The 20222-nt window shown below is 39.3% G+C and overlaps 1 protein-coding gene across 2 annotated transcripts in view; it reads right to left on the bottom strand.

Moving 5' to 3' along the window:
- Gabra4 (gamma-aminobutyric acid type A receptor subunit alpha4) overlaps nucleotides 1–15421 on the bottom strand; it is a 69472-nt gene extending 54051 nt beyond the window's left edge. Inside the window, exons 1-4 of one of the 2 annotated variants that reach the window (XM_036201204.1) lie at nucleotides 14859–15421; nucleotides 14296–14414; nucleotides 1180–1247; nucleotides 17–237 (exon numbers count right to left, since the gene is read on the bottom strand). In XM_036201204.1, coding sequence (XP_036057097.1) covers nucleotides 17–237; nucleotides 1180–1247; nucleotides 14296–14414; nucleotides 14859–14944 — 494 coding nt within the window. In that variant the 5' untranslated portion in view covers nucleotides 14945–15421. The remainder of the gene's footprint in view (nucleotides 1–16; nucleotides 238–1179; nucleotides 1248–14295; nucleotides 14415–14858) is intronic. The other variant, XM_036201203.1, reaches the window with a different exon arrangement.
- Nucleotides 15422–20222: the final 4801 nt, after the last annotated feature.

Below are 20222 nucleotides of genomic sequence, written 5' to 3'. Positions count from 1 at the left end.
AAGAAAAATCCATTACCTCATTGTGTATAAAATAGTGCCATTTCTCATAATTCTAAAAAGCTTATTGGGAGCTGTCATGTTATGTGAGACAGATTTCTTTCCATTCCTGAAGAAAGTATCAGGGGTCCAAACTTTGGTAACCATCATATTGTTCAACCTCAAAATTTCAATGGGGCCATCGTATTTCAGTCTTTTGTCAATCCACGTCTGTCTGAAGAACACATCCATTGTATATTCCTAGGGAAGGTGGTTTGTGACACAGTCAAGTCACAGGTGATGACATACACATAAATGCAGAAAGTAATAAATTCTAACCTCTCCCAATCATAAAAGACTACCCCAGTGGAAATTAACAGAAGCAGAGATGATCTTAAACCACCAGGACACAAAGATTCAGAGCAAATATGCACTGGAATGTCCATCTTGGTCCCTTCAGCTTCTGCATTCATAAGAAGTAAATCACCACATACTTTATCACTGAGGATGAATTACTGTCATTAAATAAAGGCTGTACATTATTTTATTGAAGAGAGCAAAAATCAGTTAATGTGTCACAGGTATCACTACATAATTCATCATAAGATTCCAGGCATTTCTTTAAGATGAAGCTAATTTTTTTAAAAAAAAAAGATAAATTTTGTTTTCAAAAGTGTATTAAAAATTACTTGAAGAATCCAGGGTTTTAAACCATGAGGAGCCTTCAAGTCAAGAAAAAAGTAAAGTAGACTTGTCATTATGTTTACTAAGTATATTTAATATACGAGAGCACAGCTGAAGGGATGTAGAGTCCCTGACAAATGTTGGCCCTTTTGGTGTCTTTAAGCATAGGAAGGAAGGATAGAATCAGAGGATGGGAAGCAAGCAACTGAGCCAGTGAGGAAGCAAAAGGCTGTTAGAAATGTAATATCGTGTACACAATTAATACATTTCAAAACTGCTGATGATCTCTCATTTTCTTCTCCTCGGCAGTTTCCATAGAAGGCCATGCTGTGGAAGCAGTATAAGAAGTCAATAAATACTAAAAATGATAGCTCTGGGATGCAGATGGAATATCTTGCTCTTTGGAGACTTTTAAGCTTAATCAAGCATTGACTTTGTGTGATTGACAATATAATAAATATTGATTGACTCTTTTCTGGCTTATTTTCTTCAAACCTTCAACATTTCTCAAATACCTACCATTTCGACATCAGAAACGGGTCCAAAGCTGGTGACATATATGTCAGTTTTCACTTCTGTAACAGGACCTAGCAAGTATGAAGTAAATAGGTGTGAAAAAATAATTACCAACATTACAGCCTTGGAGGATTAGATAACTAATAAACAAATACAGATATGAAATGTCATGTTTCTACATGCATCTTGACTTTTCAGTGACATAATGAATCTCTCAAAAAAAAGTGTAAGTTCAGTTTCAAGTGCATCCAAATCAAGCTGAAAGTAAAATCTAGAGAAGGAAAAGTGGTGTTTGCTTAACAGGCAAATAGACACCTCAATTACTTCTATAAAGATACATCATCCCTGGGCATTGTGATAACAGGCAGTGCAGACACACACAAGCTTTTAGCCTTAGTGATTTTTTTTTTAAGAGTCCATCATCTGATTGGCCTCTGGAAAGAAGTGAGCTGTTCAGTGGAAGAAACAGCAGGATGCAGGAGTGAAGAGGACGAAAGGTACAAGGTGTGGCTCCTTGTAGAGTTGAGGATGCTTGTAAATAACTTCCAAAATGATTACTGTCACCTTTAACAATAGGCACCCCATCCACTGGTGATTGGGATCCAAGACAAGGTCTTCTGTCAGTTACAACCATTCAGCCTGCACCATCTCTTGGCTGTGTGATCTTCAGCAAGTTACTTAACCACTTGATTGCAGCACCCACACCTGTCTCACAGAATTTTTACAGCAATCAAATGGCATGCCGAGCACAGAGGCTCCCTCATGCAAAAGCTCATTCCATATTAGTTTCTCTCAGTTGCTACTGAAATTCTCCATCATCTAAATAAGCCTTTGATCATGAGTAAGTATGTGCATGTATAGCCCAGAAGAAAAGTAAAGGGCATGAGGCTAATATTGCTGACAGAAAACAGACAAAAAAAAAAATCACCACTCTCTGGGTTTAGCAATATGCTTTAAACTTGGGAATTTTTGTAGTTCAGATTTAACTCATAATCCTTTCTAGTTGTACAAACTTTAGTCCAGTAATATATCTTCAAATGCAATGATTTTAACAAGTATTAAATCCGTTAGCTGTAAATCATTTTCCAAGGACATAACGTGTTCATAATGTGTTCAGTTGCAACAGTAGATTTTATAGATAAGTCAGCATTTTACCACCCATAAAAATATAAAAGTTGTTATCCTCCTGAACACTGTTTCCTCAAATGATGCTTTATAATGGTGCACTGCTGGAGGCTACATACTCTACAACTGAATACTATAGTGTCCACTATTAGAATAGAATATCACTTGGAGACAGGTTGGGAAACTAGATTTATGACAAAAATGGCAAAGTGCAATTGGTATCGCTTAAGACTCTATGTCTGAATTCAGTCTCAAGAAAATGAATCTAAACATTTCTCCCTCTACAGACTGAAGATGAGGCCACCACACAAAGACAGGGAGAATGAGGGAGAGAATGAGAAATTATTTATGGAATAAGTATCCTAAGAAACATAAGTTGTGGAAGTATAATAAGAACAAAATTATAGCACATGCTTTTATTTTTACACCACTTAAAATGTGCCTCTTTGGAAGGGCAGAAGTTAATTAAGTTTTGGGTTGAATGTGAAACTAGAATCCACAACAACAAATGGTAGTAATAAGCTCATTAAACCCAAATTAGTACAGAGATAGGTAATCTAGGAAGCAAATAATTGCTAACTTTTTGAACCTTAGGAGGCAGCACTTTTACTCAGATTGGCTTGGAACCACTGATATTTCCTTAGCAACAACTGCAAAGGTATCAGAAAGCAGAAATGCTGTCTTTACAAGTGAGTGCTAGGGGAGATGAGCTCATATAAACAACTAAAGCTGACAGTGTCCTGACAAATGAGCTATTTTTGCCATATTCTTGGCCAAGCAAACATTATTTTGAAGAGAGATTTAATGTAGTGTTGCTTAAATGTTATAGGAGAATCAGCTGGACAGGCTGGTTATATACAGATTGTGTTGGACAAACCTTCAGATCTGCAGAGTTAGTAGGAACAAGGTTGGACCTGATGATTTGAAATTCTCTAGAAAGTTCCAAAAAAAAGACTGTCCAGTTTATTGTTGTTTATGAACATCCACTCAAGCTGTTTTCTATATTGTATTTACAATAGTTTCCTGTGAAATACTGACACCATAGGTGGGCCAAGAGAGTGAGCATGGAGGGGCATGCAGGAAATGATTGGGGACAATGTTTTTTTTCTCTTACTAACACATTGTAAGCTGTGTGTACGTATGCTTATTCCGTGGCTATAATCATGCCATGATAATAAAAGTCTACTACTTTTGCAATAGTTCTAAAATACTGTTCTATGTTCAGAATTATAATCTCAGTCTCCGTGTGTGACATTATCTGGCATTTGCTTATAAGATTAAACTGTACTTTAAGATTGAGTGAGAATCTAAATGCACCTGATTAGTAGAGGGATTTTTTTTTTTTTAGGACATCCATTCAATAAATATTTGCATGAGCGCCAGCTACATGCCAGGTTCTAGAGGAGTTCCCTGCCTCAAAAAGTCACCATGACCATGCCACTGGGAGAATCAGAGAATAAGCGGAAAAGAAACAAGTGAAAGGATGGACAGCTGTTATTTCAGGATGGAGACAGGTGGGAAAAGATGAGACTGTGAGAGCCATTTCAGGGTTGTGTTCAGAACCGCTTCTTCAAAGCGTAGTCTTTCAAACTAGTCCCAAACATATACATGAAGTAGAAATGCTGGAACACAGCAAGTGACAAAGGGTGACACTGGGAATAGGTCCTACTGTTTTCAAGAACAAGAAAAGAGACAAGTGGGACAAAGCAAAGGAGGGTACTGAGAAGAAATAGAAGCCACAAAGAGAAATAAAACCAAGGTACCATGGACAGAGAATCCACCTACTCCTGAGCCCATTTTTTTTTTTTTAAACAGCATCTTTTAAGTAACAGATTTATAGCACATGCTGCCGTGAATACAGTTTAAACTACAAGCAACAGGACTCGCAGAATGACAAGGGATGGCCCATAAATGGAAAAGATTGCCTTGGACTAAGTTATACTCCCCTCACATTCACATGTTGAAGTCCTAATGATTATTTTTAGAGAGAATGCTATAAAATGTAATTGCATTAAAATGAGATTTTTCTAATAGTACTTAATCCAATATGAGTGATTGATGGCTTTACAAAATGAGGAGATCAGAACACAGACACGCACTTTGAGAGAACTCTATACTGACACAGAAGAGATGCCTTCTCTAGGACAACAAACCAAGCTTACTGATGCCTTGATGCCTCCAGAGCTGTGAAAAAATTCATCTTTGCTGTTTAAGTTACTAGTCCATAGTACTTTAAGACAGCCCTCTAAAAATGAGCTTATAAGATAGCATTTTCCTTATATTATGCCCCCCTTTTTTTCTTTGTTATCGAGTTTAGCTCTGACATGAATGTAGGCTGCAGTGAGGAGTTTGACTTGTACCCTATAAATACTGACAGACCATCAAAGGCTTGAAATAAGGAGATATATGATTGAATTATAAATTTTTAAAAAATTATACATCCTTGTGGTGTATGGGAATAAGTTATAGGAGGCAAAGAGCAGAAAGGGTCTAATAAGAGGTCATTAACCTACTCAAGCTGATGGGACGAGTGGGGACTGAGAATAGAAAGTGGACATACCAAGTGGCAAGTATTGTGTACAGTAGCTTCTAGGGAATGGCTTTTTGAACCAAGGTACCATGAGCAAAATAATAATAATTATTATATATTTAAGTTCTACTTTTATGCCAGACAAGATGCTACATTCATTCCGTGTGACATTTCATCTCCATCACACCCTTAGAAGGTGCTGTTATCACTATGATGAGAATTTTATATATCTGGAAACTGGGTTCAGAGAGGTTAAGGCAGAATTCTAACTCTTCCTCTCAGTCTCCAAGATGTGTTCTAGTTTCACTACATTACATTATGCCATAAAATAATGAACCAGTTGCCTTTTAGCTAAACATGGAACTTCATGACACTATCTTGATTATGCATCCAGCTATGCCTACGTTCTCTCATTGAGCTATGCTCAACAATGGGCTCTAAATTCTGTTCTTGTGGCCCTTTGTGTCTTCCTTCAGACTACTTGAATTTGTGTTTTCATCATTAGAAGTTGAGATGAAATTTCAGTCCCTTTCAACTTCCAAACTAGCACAGTGCTTTGTAAATATGAGGTGCTAAAAATTGTTTCCTTGTGTTTCTAATATCATCAATCATGGTTTTTCAATGCTTCTCACAATTTTTCAAATGTGAGACTTATGTGCTACATGAGTTAAGCTAAAAATATTTCTCAATTAAAGCAAAAACTGTATGATTTATATTTGTATTCTCCCATAGAACTGATCTGCCACCAGAAATGCAATAGGTCCCTGATAAATCATTTGTCAATGAATAATGGTAGCTATGCAATTAAGAATAATTCTTAGAGATACTTCCTCTACTGCTACTGTTTAGAATGTTCAAATCAACCTTGCAAAGTGCATAATTGCATAGAAACTAGACAATTTGAGCTTGGAAAGATTTCTTCCCATAACTGTAGATATATTTGGGGTGCATCAAAGACATTTTTTTACAAAAATTCTACTTCTTTGGTAATGGGCAATTTTTAAAATGTTATTTTAAAATCTTTCTGTGAGGTGACACTTTTGACCCTGAGAGTCTGTTAGGCAAAGAGAGTGATCTCCATCAAGAATCAACCACACGAGACTGTTAATATTAGGTTCAGGGAAATAGTCCTATCTAATTAACTTGCTGGAAAGGCAATTAAGAAAGTATCAGATAACCTGCCATTGTTTATTCAACAGTCAAAGACCTAGTTACAGGACATCAATTCCTAATTTCATCTCTAATCATGGTATATGATTTGCTGTTATATCATAAAATAAAAACCCATTTGACTGATCTGAAGATGAGTCAATCATAACTTTCCAATTTGTCTCCCCAGATACTCTCCTTAGGAAATGTTCCTGCTCTCCAGCCACTCGAATTACACACAAACCTACATCTTATATATAAAGTGCCAGTTGAATCCAGAACTAAAGAGACTTCAAGAACATAGTCATCAAACAACAGCAACAACACATAATTCTCAGGGAAATTTATAAAGAAATTTCTAATTTTGCTTGACATCAGCAAAATATAGAACTACTAAATTTACTGGATATTAAACAAAGACAACAGATACCCTCTGATTTCATCAACAAAGCAGGAAATAGCTCAGAGTTCTAGAAGCTTCTTTGCCTTAGAAGACATTAAAATTACTGCCTTCTACATTTCATGATTCTTCTATCAACATTCTCTTACTTCATAAACAGTAAAAGCTTTCAATAACAGAAGCAAAAATCTCAATACAGTATGAATAAAACATGAAAACAAGAAATTATCAAATAAAAATTCCTGTAGCCAATAAAGATTTTAAAAGACGTTCAGTGATATTAGAACATAATGGAAACAATAAATATTAAATTGCTCTCAAAATAAAATGCCATTTCAAACATTACCATGAACACACACACACACACACACACACACACACACACACACACACACACTTTCCTGCTGCTAAAGTATATGAAGATCCAGAATTTATGCTCATTGTAAAAGGGAGTTTAATTTTGTAAACTCACCATGGAAAAACAGTTTGGCATTATCTCTTCAAGCTGAACTCCTACTTATACTAAGATCCAGAAAAATCCACTCCTTGATATATATGCAAAAGAAACTCTTGCACATTTACAGCAGGAAATTTGGGCCAGAATATTCACAGCAATACAATCTGGGAAACAAGCAAAAAAAACCCTACTGCCAACAGAGCAGAGGAATGAGCCGGTTCTTATGCAATGCGAACATCGCATAACAAGCAAATGAAGGATCAATAGCACTATGCAGCAAAAAGAATGCCTCTTAACAATGTATCATTAAGTTGAAAGCATAGCAAAAGTTGATGTACAGCAGTTAAAGACAGTTAAATGTTTTAATTACTTTAAAAATGAGGATCACCCAAAATGCCCATTAGAGACTATCTGTGGAATAAAACAATGGGCAGATAGTGAGGGAGAACAAACAGAAGGATAAGACTGAAGAAATGTATAACACACTGCAAGTTCACATTAGGGTCTGCTCTTTGGGCTGGACGTGGGTTAATTGCTATGGTTATTATATTGTAATAAACGAATGGACATATGAAAAGAAGATTATATGTGGTTATAGTGAAAATGTATTACTAAACAAACATCATCACATGCACTCAAGGAGCCTTAAAACAAATATATTCAAAGAAGTATAAAATACAAAGCAGTAATAGTTAATGACATACATATATAAGCTAAAATGTTTTTATATAAAATCTGAAGCTCGGCTGAAGCTTTACCACAAACCACAACAATTTACTAAAATCCTATTATCTATATTTAACATGGTCTGTTTCAGGACATACAAAATGCACTTGTATGTCCTTATTCCTAAGAAAAACTAAATATCTGACAGCGCAAGATGTTTGCTTTCTTATAAACTTCAGTAAAGTGATCTTTCTTCCATACACTCCTTCTCTCCATTCCAATATGTATATATATTGCACTCAGTCATTACAAATAGTACACAAACAATTTATGACATTTCTAATCTTAAAAATATTTTTTTCATATATTCCAAATGTGTATTTCCACATTACTTAAAAATATCCTTTCCATATTTAAGTTTCTAGAAAAGTCAGTACACACTGCTCCAAATCTTCCTTCCTGTCCCCTCCATCCTCTGCTGTATTCTGATTCACTGAAATTTTTGTTTGTACCATGAGTTCCCTCCTAGCAATTCTATTGTTCTCGTTAACTTTTAAAATTATACTTTGTCCCCCATTTTTAAGACAAAGTTCTATTTCATGAAACATGCTAATATCTTATGTTAAATATTTAGCCTGCATTCTCAAAGTGAGTGTGTCTTTTGTCAACAATAACTATAAATAGGATAATTTCAAAAAATGGTTACTTGATACTACCTCTTCCATTTCTCTATCCATTTGTACAAATGCTTCCACATAAACCTCCCCCTCTCTCTTTTGCTCTTCCTCCCCCCATGCCCACCTTGCCAAAAAACTGTGCTTTTCAAAGTTATCTAAGCCACGCATACCACTAAATGTAGTGGTCAATTTAAGCCCATGTCTGTATTGATCTATTTGTTGGAAACTATCATTTTTCTTAACGCACAATAATCCTCTTATTCTCTGGCTATCATAGAACACTCGTGCTCAGACTTCCTGGAGATAATTGACTCCTCCCCTTTCCATGCCTATTTGTATCTTTTCTCTGCCATCTTTAATCTCTTGGAATCTCTTTAGCCTTAAGACTTCAAATACCATGTGTTGACATGCCACTACCCATAAATTCCAGGCTCCTCTCTACTTAATATCTAGAAACTGTGTGTTTATTATATACATATACAAATCATTCAACCATGCCTCTTCTATCACCCTGATGATTTTGTTACTTTTAGACATTTAAGTCAAAACTTTACTCAGCCTCCTTTCTTCCATTTCTCACAACCCTTGTATTGTACCTGTGGATCCTTCATCTTAATATATATATATATATTTGAGAGAGAGAAAGAGAGAGAGAGGGAGAGAGGAGAGAGAGAGAGAGAGGAGAGAGAGAGAGAGAGAGAGAGAGAGAGAGAGAGAGAGAGAGAGAGAGAGAGAGAGAGAGGCAGAAGACAAACAAATCTAAGAAATCAACAGATTCCTCTGTCACTTGCTTGGACAAAGTGTTAATCATCTCTTGCCTGACTGAATGTGGAAAAACTCCAAGCCACCTCTGCTTCTTTCTATTCTTAACACAACATTCCTAGTGAGCCTTTTAAAAGCTCATTAATCTAGCAGATGCCCCTGATACTATCCCCTCTAGTCTTGTCTAGTCTAACTTAGAGTAATAGCAAAAAGTCTGTGAGCATGCTTACAAAGCTTCATGCAACCTCTTTTTGTTACTGCTCCTTTCTCCCCAGCAGTTTCATCTGCACTGTACCAGACCCACCTTCCAGCCCTCACAGAACTGCACCTAGATTTCTTGCTCACCAGAAGACCCCACCCCAACTGTGCTGTATGCTCTTAGCCCTCTCTGATCAATATTCAGGTATCACTTTATCAACAAACCCTCCCCAGTTGTTTAGTTAAGACCATGTCCCCCATGCTTTATGTTCACTGACACCAGACACACTGCACACTGAACAGTTCACTTGTTTTGTGGCTTCATTTCCTGCCTCTTCTACTAGCAAGTGAGCACGGGAAGAAAACTTGGACACTCCCCCATTGCTTGAAGCACTATACTTGTTCAGTTTCTCCGAATAGAAACCATGGAGCTATTTTTACTTTCCTTGATCATTCATATTAAATAGATCATCATTTTTGTTGGATTAAAATCCCCCAAAATATCTTCTTTGTCCATTTATGTCCATCCTTCCTACATCTCCTTCATTCCATGCAGCCATCTACATAATGACGACAATACCAACAAAACTCCAAAACACAAAAAGCTTCATCATATGCCTCATGTTTTCCTCTGTTTCTAAACCATTCTTTGCCTATCAACCAGACAGGTCTTTTCACAGCCTAAGTCATGGTAAGTCAATGCCTTACCTAAAGAACTCCAGTGACATCCAAGTTTACTAAGAGATTCATTCAGGCCCCTTAATAGAAAGACCTTTCATAACCTGATTTCTGCCTACCATCCTAACCCAATAAATACTCTAATATCCCTGGCCCTACTTTCGAATAAGAAATATACTAGAAATCTTTCATACTCAAAAATCATACCAATCTAGTGTCCACTTTTTCACTTTTACTTCCTTCCTTTGTTTGTTTGTTTGTTGAGTTGGTTTGGTTTTCTTGGTGATTTGCTTGTCCAACAATAACTTTTCTCTTACCCCTTCCCTCAGGGTACCCTTTGCTGTCAACTTGACTTTCTTGGCCATCATTTCTATGCAGACTAGACTCCTCTCCTATTTTATTTTCTCTCTTGATGCTACTAAATTGTCCTCCAGTATTATCATTTACTTATTTTATCTTTGCTCCTCTTATCTCTTTTATATTGCTGACAGGTAAAGTCAATGAGGGATCAATTTTGGTTCCAAATCCTGTCTTAAGGACTACATATTATTCCTTCTACACAACACTGTATTTGCACACTGGCATAACAAACAAATCAAGAATGATGCTGGAAATGAAGTTTAACCTCTCTGTTCCTCTATTTGAAATATCCGTTTGATCTATGATTATTAATTACAATTTGGCATACAATTAATATAGCTAGCACATGACACAGGAACTTTCAGACTAAGATATAGAGCATCTGAAAACATCACTGTGCAGGAAATGCACCATGTTCACCTAAATAAACATGAGTTTTCATCTCCATTTTAAATATTATTACATGTTTGTGACAAAAGTTCTTATTTTTTCTCTTTTGGATGTTATAACTGCTTATTTATCCTTAATCAAGTAACAAGACATGTTCAGGACAACCTGACTCTTAATGCATAGTATTATGCAAGGAAGCCTGAGAAATGGACATACCCATCAGCTGTCTGACTAAAGATTTGAAGATATGGTATGAGTTGTGACTTGGTCACTTATTAGTTTTAATTATTTTGGACAATTCAATAGAACTTCTCCCAGCCTCTTCTCTAGCAGACGGATGATGCCTGCCCTGAACATCTCTGTTTCTGTAATAATCTTATTAAGTATTACACATTAAAATATTTTAAGACCACAAAGAACACCAGTAATATGAAGTTCTCCTACACTAGTGAGCAATCTTGCAAAAGTGATGACAGTTTCCATATCAGAAAGGTTATGGAAGAGGATGTAAAGCAACCACCTATATTAAAGTATTGATTATTTGAGATCATGTGTCCCCAAGACTAGTACGTGTCCCTTAGATCAGTGAAAAACGGGGAGGGATAGGATTCCCAAACTGTCTTCCCATGGCCAGCTGCTTAGTCTTTTAAAGCCATACATCTGTGTTCAAAGTGGACAAGAGACAGAAGGAATGGCTTTCTGCTTCCTTTGTGACAAAGTCAATGTGGTGCCACTTCTAAGCAGGAACAACTGCATCAGCATGCTAGGAACTGACTCATGAGAAGATGAAAGACTCCTGCCCTTCAGAAGTCCATTCCAGCCCCTCTCAACTGCCCTGCTCTTCTTACCTTTCCCCTTTCTTTCCCCAATGGGAGAATGTGGAGACAAGAGAGAGGAGTTCCTGGAGGGATGAAGAGAAGAGAACCATTTCAGTTCCCTTTATCTCCCCACGGCAAGCTGTGCTGCTGAGTTAAAAATACATAATTTGGTTTCCAAATCTATTTCAACCTCTGCCTGGCCTACTGAGTAGTCACAAACCATCCAATTTCAATTCACATCTTTGCTTTTAGCTTTATTTTAAATGGAACAGAGCTAAGTTGTATAAACAGATAAAAAGTAAATGTCCCACAAAGAGCAGAAATGGGATTAAAGGAAGCAGGAAGTCAGTCCATATTTACAGTGTACCTTGGTCAAAATATGAATGGTTTTCATCTTATTTTTAAAATGCCAAACTTTCCACAAAGTATAAAATGTCATGTCATAGAAGAGATGAAAGTTATGGCATATAGAGCTTTGTGATAACTGTATTGTTTTTATTTATTTTAATTAGTTCACAATTAAAATTTCATATAAACAGATAGTCCACATACTGCAGGTGATAAAGATCACCTTTCTGTCACATTTGGAATACTACATGTTTACAGATAATGGCCCAGTTCTGAAAAGTCAGTTATCTGACCACAAGTGCTCATGAGCAGAGTGAAAAACATCCCTAATATAGAGCTTTGTGGTGATTTTATTGTTAATTAATTACCTGCTGACACTCAATGTAGGATAACTGCAACGCTGCCCCACAAATTTTTTTTTAAAAAGAGCCAGGTAAGTAATGCAGATCACTCAGCAATGGCAAGTGACATGCCTTAAGATGCTTAGCAGCATTTAAATTGACCCAAATCTGGCACTCTTGTTATGGTCTACAGAGTGTTATGGGAGAGAGTACATGGTAAGCATGCTCCTGTAACAGCAGGTTCCTTTCTTCTTCTTTTAAGTTGTCTTACAGCCAAAAGAACATATTTTTACTTTCAACACTTACTAATAAAGTCATATAAATCCAGCTATAAATTGTGCTTTCATTTATGAATATTTAAACTACATGTGAGCTATATTTTCCTTGCTTTTATATCTGAAATGTGAAGATTAAAACCCTTCTGGGAAGATAAAGCCTCTTTTATTGACATAATACAGTTTCAAGTGGTATCACATCATCTAGAACATTCTCCACAAAACTATTTTTGACCTAAAATGGTAATGTCCTCATCACTTATGGGAGCTCATACATTGACAAATGATTCACTTCTCTAATGAAACCTCTTTTCAGATTTGCGAGAAGGTGAAGGTAGTGTCAGCACAACACCCTATGTCTGGAGAGACCAGGTGGGAAAAAAAAAAGCAGGAGAAACTTCCATCGTTCCCGTTCACCTTTATCAGTGTCAATATACAGACACCAAAGGAATCCTCTCACTCCTTTACAGAATGTTTGCTATTAAATCCAGGCAAGAAATGGATTGGAATGTAGACCCGATCACAGCTCATCACTAAGGTGCTCTGTGTCTGTGCTCCATCAAATCCTCCTTGTCTTTAGTGCCCTGGTTTTCCTTGTCCTCTGGAGACTCATCTCCCTAGTCTATCCAAGTCCACTTTATTGAGAATTCTTCCTCACTTGGTCCACAGTCCTTCTTCCTCACATCCCAAGTTCTCCACTCCAGGATCTATTTTATCTCTTCTCCCACTCTTTCCCTCCTCCACAGCCTCAATGGAAGGCAGAGAGCACCGCCTCCCCGCCATGCTTTAAGTTTGCCTTTTACTCATCACACCACTCAGTGTAGGCCATCACCCCAGTCGATTGGCTTTGTCCTGTAACGACAAAATGCCACCTGGATTCAAATCCATACAGTAAACTTGAGTCAGCCTAACTTTCCAAATCTGACTGATGGGGATATCAACAGCTTCTTGGAGTTGCTGTGAGAGTTAGGAATAATGTGTATAAAATGCAGCTCTAGTGGAAATGCTGTTGTTAGCATGCCTATCATTGCAAGAACGTTGGCTACTTTACACCTGAGGCCATCTTGTTCAACTCATCTACAGTAGAAAGAGAGGGAGTTTGCGTTCAGAAAGGTGAGCCAAGCCAAGCAGGCTCTTAGCAAGTCACGTTTCCCTGATGAACTGGACTGCTGGGCTGTCTGAGGTGAATTCTACCTGATTTCGGTGCACCCAATGCTTAGAACCATGCTTGCCATAGAGATGTCTATTGAAAATACAAAGGAATTATGTTAAGAGAACAAAGTGCTGTGAACGTCTCTCTCTATTACGCACTTTGCAGATACTGATTGAGGGAGGAAAATAAAGCTACAGGAGATATGTGAAAGACCAGCACCCCAAGAAAGTAAGAACAGAGTAGGAAAGGACTGGGTTCCCCTGCAGAGCAGCCAACTTCAGCTTCGTGCCCTAGATTCCTGTCCCAAGTGGAACACAGGGTGAACCTTTGGCAGGGGGGGGGGGGGGGGGGACGTGGGAGGACAGAAGACCTGAGTGAGGCCAGCTGCCTCTGGTGCAACAATGTACCTGTGCAGAATCACAGATTCAAGGCAACAAAGTCCATGCTCAGGCTCAGGGAAGCCAGGCAGCCACAGTGCAGCAGCTCCGAGTTCATTTTTGAATTTCCAGTCTCCCCCACCCTGCAGTCAGGTCTCAGGAGGTAATTAGTGTGGGGGAAGCCAAGCTCCTGAGGGGGCGGGGAGATGGGAAAGTACGGGTGGAGGCGGTCTTCTTGTCATAGGTCTCACTGAGGAGAGGAAGAGAGAAGTGGGGGGGGGGGGGGAGGCGCTCGAGAGAATGACTGGTTTTCATTTTTGCACGTGAGGCGTACCTAATGATATTTCCACAAATAGACAAGCAGACCAGAGACGGACACACAGAGCACACTTGGGTGTTTTGAAACATTCCGTACCCCCAAATCCAGGACGCAGCCTGTTGTCATAACCATCCAGCAAACTGTCCAGGATACGGGTAAAATTTTCCGGGCACAATTTCTCGTCCTTTGAGTTCTGTCCTGGGGATTCGTTTAAACTGCAAGTGCAAAAATAACGGGGGTGGAAAAGACTATTTTAAGAATGAATCTGAGAACAGGTGGAAAAAGGGTTGCCTTCTAGGGAAAGAGTCGCTGGCCTTAAGCTAAAGGAGGGTTGGGGGTTGGGATGTGGAGAACCACATCCAAAATGGTCAGGAAAAGCGCACCCCTAGGCAGCACGCACCCCCAGACTGCAAGTAGCCTCAGGCAGCATGGACCCCAGCACCCGCGCTTCCTGCACCCGACTGCCCAGTGCTTTCGGAGTCCTACTCGTCAAAGCTTGGCTTCAGCCCATCTAACAGGGAAGACGGGAAGATCTGCTTCGCTAAGGGAAGAATGAGTGACCAGAGCGGTGCTGTGGATCTGGGCACTTGTCCACCTTTCCCATGCACCCCTACCCTACGACACCCTCCCACCCATCCGCCCACCCACCCCGAACTCACCAAGCCGCCAGGCACAGGAAGTGCAGGAGGGCAAGGCTGACCCCGGAGCACAGCGCGATCGCGGGTACCTTCTGGACAGAAACCATCTTCGCAACATGCCATACTTTAAGCCTGTTCACGTTTCCAGGCTCTCGAGATGCCCTGTGCAGGGTGCGAGGAGAGGGCAGAGTGGCTCCCGCGGCGTGCGCACACTCGCGCTCACACTCGCCCGCGCTCCGCCAGCCCAGCCGCGGTGGGCGTGTGTGTGCACGCGGCCAGGGGAGGCGGGACCTGCGCGCCCGCCCCCTCCCTCGCCCAGTTCGAGCCGAGCCTGGGCTCAGCGCCGCACCTTGTCGCTCCTGCACGCTCTGCTCACCCGTGAACTTGGGAGCTCCTGCCACGCGAAGCTAGGCAAGTTTGTTCCAACCTGTAACTCTGGGGACACGACCCACGGTCGTTCGTCCCTGCTCCGGGTCAGCGATCCCATAACCCCAAGTGGGTCCCTTGCCACAGGACCGGGCGGACTTCTCTCCCTAATCCCATTCCTTTCACCAGGGTTTTGGCTGGTAACAAAGGAGCTCCTTTCTCATAGGTTGTATGAGGACTTGTCTGTGCCCACTGTGGAGGATGTAGGTGGAGGGAAAGGGCGGGCGGGATGACAGGGTTTGCGGGGCGTGGCGGTGGGAGGTAGTGAGGAAGAGAGGTGAACCCATCTGGAGTACAACAGCCTTTGGGACCTAGCCTTCCAGGACCAGGACGCTAGGTTGCTAGTGAGTAAGGGAAGGAGAAATTCTTCCTAGTAACCTGCGTGGACTTCTGCCAAACTGTTGGGAAGTTACTGGAGAACACAGCCAAGGCATCTGTCAAGTTATTGCTTTAAAGATATAACAGGTTTTCTTACTTTGCCCCATCCCACTCTACACACACTCATGTCCCCTGCCTTACTCCACACAGGAGCCTTGGGGATAGAGACCTACGACAGAGAGAGAGAGAGAGAGAGAGAGAGAGAGAGAGAGAGAGAGAGAGAGAGAGAGAAGGAGGGAAGGAGGGAGGGACGGAGGGAGATGGAAAGATGGAGAAAAAGAGGGTGGGATGGAGAGAGGGAGGGAGGGAGAGAGATAGACTAGAGGGGGTTGTTTCCTTCACAACTTGAGAGAGAACCTTAAGCAGGATACCTTTAATGCTTTATAAAATAAAGATAAATATTTCAAACAGGCCATAAAAACCACTAATTAGTTGAGGGGGGATGTCTTTTACATTAATATGATGCCCACAACTACTCCATACTATTGGTGTCAATGGCATAAGTAATTTCCATAATATTGGGTCCTTGGAACCAGACACCGCTGTGTTCTGTTTAGAGCGTTACTGACTTGTTCAAATTTTTATGACTAGTGGGCTGCTAGCATATGGAAAAATTAGAAAAGAGTTTTTTTTTTTTGCTTAATTAATTCAATCTCCTAATAATTTTTTTTCTTCCCAAAGGAGAGCAAATAGTGTAGAGTGAAGAGCTATGAGCTCCCATGGGGGTCTGCATTCTGAATTGCTGCCTTGTGGAATTTGTTAGACTCCCAACATTCCATCTCTGACATTTTCCTCCTGTGGACTGTGATCTCATGCTGTGTTTATCTCTTGTTACAGCGCAGGGTACGCAGCCTATCAGTAAATATATCTGGACAAATAAATCAGTTACTTCCTTAGTAAGAGATCTATCTTACTAATTCTGGTGAACTGTAACCCCTTTCTTTTAGGAAAACAATAGAAGAATCCCTGCATACTGCAAGCATGCCATGAAAGCATTATCCATACACACACATTGTATATAACAAATACAATGCTCATAGAAGACTGTGTTATTACTATATTATCTATTGACCAGCAGTGGGACTGCTATATCACATGGTAGTCCAATTCCTAGTGATTTCGATATGGTTGTATCAACATACAGTCTCAGCTACAACATAGAACTTTCCCCTAATCTGTGGACTTTAACAGAGACTACACCCATAAGAATTTCATGATATCAGTTGATACTATTGTCTAAGCGACTATTTTTGCCCTATATTTGTCACAAACTTAATTGTTTTAGTGTAAATATTAGAAAAAAATAAAATTTGAGCAATGTTTGCATTTTACCTGAATAACATCTGTACATGAAATTTACAAAGTCAACATTTTTAGGGATTTTAAATTATTAAATATATTGTATATTTATCTATAATTGAGTTTGGCACTGACACATTGATTTTGTACTTAATGGCCTCTAAAATTCCATAGTAACTTAGTAAGAAATGCTCTATTTCCAATATAAACTTGTGGTGTATTTGAAAATCCAGTGTTTTCTGGGGAACAGGAAAACGCATTTTCAAGGCCAGTGAACTTAGTAGCAGAGTCACCAGATAGTCTGCAATAGTTAGTAAATGGTTAATAACAGGGAACAATTATTATATTACATCTCGAGTAATTAAATGGGTTCATAGTAAGTTTAGAAGTTGTATTGGCTGCTTTTCTAAAACCAGGGCCACTTACAGAAGATTGACTTTATCTGCACTATGATTCCAGGGGCTTAGAGTCCATGAGGGCAAAGCAGAGACTTGGCAGGTGGAGCCAGAAGTTGAGAGATCACCTATTGAACTTCAGGTAGGAAGCAGAAAGAGATTAAAAAAAAAAAAAAGCTGAATATGGCATGTCTTTGAACTCTTAAACCTACCTCGAATAATATACTTCCTCCCAAACATCCCAAATACCACCAACTGCATGCCAAGTGTTCAAATGCTAGAAGATATGGAGGACATACTAATTAAAACCACCATAGAAGTACCCTCCAAAGTCATAATTTTTGTGTGTATTCTATACAGTTCACAGAAAATATTGACTGTTAGAATAAATATTCTCTTAATTGTGTTAGTAAATTCAGGTGGTACAGATGTACATGTCCAAGTTTCTGAAGAAACCAATAATTGAGTTGTGTATAACTCAGTGTCAAGTGGTAGTAGCTAGTAGGAAAAGAATTAAGCATTATCCACAGATACTGGCCAAAAAAATTTGAAGTTGTTCTCAAGTAGCTATATAATAAATACAGTACTATGTCTTGTATTAAGAAATCTTATGTCTATTTTACAGACTATTTAAATGCCCCAGTGTATTCATAAAGAAGCATGCAGAGTGTTTTTAATTGTTAATAGTAGAAAATTGTAAACAAATCAGTATTTAATGGAGACATGAATAAGGAACAGAGATTGTAGTAGACACGGAGAGCTATGAAGTAACACATGGTTTCAGTTATAATCTAGCTATTGCAAAATATCTGAGGCTGGGTTATGCAGCTCATAGTTTTGGAGGCTTAAAATCTAGGTAGCATAGCCTTGGCTGTTGTAAGGATCCTGCTAGCTACATCACAGCGTGGTGAATGGTATCCTGGTAGAAGCTTATGAGAGGGGCAGTCAGGTGTTGAGACAGGAAGCCAAAACAAACTGAGGACAAGTCAGATGTGCTCTATTTTTCACCACCCTGTCATAGGAACTATCCAGGTTCCTATAAGAACTACTTTAATCTCTTTGAAAGATGATGCCTCAAATAACCTGTGTCTTGGAGTAGACACTCACCTTTAAAGGTTCTGCCACTCTCACAACACTGGGGACCACATTTTAAACATACAAAGATTATATTTCTGTAGCATTTAAAATGAAGAAAATAAGACCCATCTACCTATCCATTCATTCATCTAATTAGAGATATTTTCCATAACATATGCAAAATAAAAGGCAGAAAAATACTTTCAGCAAAATATTCAATTAAAATTAATAATGATAGTCAAGCTGGGGGAGGGACGGGGTGGGAGAGCAGTGAAAGAGATATCGTGATAGAGGGAGACATTATGGGGTTAGGTAGAAACCTGGTGCTAGAGAAATTCCCAGGATTCCACAAGGATAACCCTGGATTAGACTACTAACAATAGTTGAAAGGGTGCCTGCACTGGCCTACCCTGGTAATCAGATTGGTGAATGCCCTAATTGTCATCATAGAGCCTTCATCCAGTAACTGATGGAAGCAGATGCAGAGATCCACAGCCATGCACCAGGCTGAGCTCCAGGAGTCCAGTTGAAGAGAGGGAGGAGGGATTAAATGAGAAAGGGGGAATGGGCGAGTCAAGATCATGTGGGGAAATCTACAAAGACAACTGAACCAAGCTTGTAGGAACTCAGGAACTTTAGACCAAGAGCTGTGGAACCTGCATGGGACCAGACTAGACCCTCTGCATATGGGAGACAGTTGTGTAGCTGGGTCTGTTTGAAGGGCTCCTGGCAGTGTGCTCAGGATCTATCCCTGGTACATGAACTGGCTTTCTGGATCCCATTACCTATGGTGAAACCTTACTCACCCTTGATGCAGGGTGAGGGCCTGTGTCCTGTCTCAACTGCTTTGCTGTCTCCCCCATGGGAGAACTTACCCTTTTGGAGGTAGGAATGAGGGGTTGGAAGCGGGTGGAGATTAGGCATGGGTGGAGGGAGCCAGAGAAGAGGAGGATCTGTGGTTGGTATGTAAACTGAATACAATTTTTAAAATAAAAACGAATAAAGTGAAAAATAACATTGTAAATTGTTCATGGGCATAAATATAGCCACTTGAGCAAATATGAGTGGAAAGAAAAAAATCACAATATTTTATATAGTAAATATCTGAGAAAAGAAAGAATAAATACACGAAAGGTGAGGATCCATGCCTGCTTCAATTATGTAATGCCTTGTTTCAATGGGAAAAAAAATGTCTGAAGGAAATATGGAAAATGTCAACTTTTTTCAAATGCAGAATAAGGCCTTGAATGTTCAGTAGTGCCTGTATTTTAATTATTATTATTGTTGTTTTGAACAACTGTTGGTGTGCTACAAAGCAATATAAAACTTGCTGTGTTAAAACAATGATTTATGATGGTTTCTCAGAGCACTTATCATGTGGCTATAGCAATTATTCATAGGGGTCCATAATACTACTGTAGTTAAACAGTGGTGCATTTATCTGTGACTGTTCCAGGTATTAGACCCTGCTTTAGATTTTTACATGATGGACACCTAGCTGGGCTACCTGGAACACCTGGGGAGGCATTGGTTACTTGTTGCATCCCCTCCACCAACACTTCTCTCCTGTCTTAGACTGGACCTCCTTACAAGGTGATGGTATAATCATCCTTAAATACTGTGTGTTCTCCCCAACAGCTAATGTGAAGCTGACCACTTCTTAACAAAACCTTCAAAATACAGAGTATCTTTCTATTGGTCAAAGCAGGTTATAAGGTCTAATAGGTTTGTGCAAAGACAATTCAGAAAGAAAGAAATACTGAAGGATATTGAGTATATTGAAGGATTCTGAGGCTATTGAAGAGTATCT

The sequence above is a fragment of the Onychomys torridus genome, chromosome 10 (assembly GCF_903995425.1).
Source record: "Onychomys torridus chromosome 10, mOncTor1.1, whole genome shotgun sequence".
In the NCBI taxonomy this organism is placed as follows: Eukaryota; Metazoa; Chordata; class Mammalia; order Rodentia; family Cricetidae; genus Onychomys; species Onychomys torridus.
This window is presented reverse-complemented; position numbering and strand designations above follow the sequence as displayed.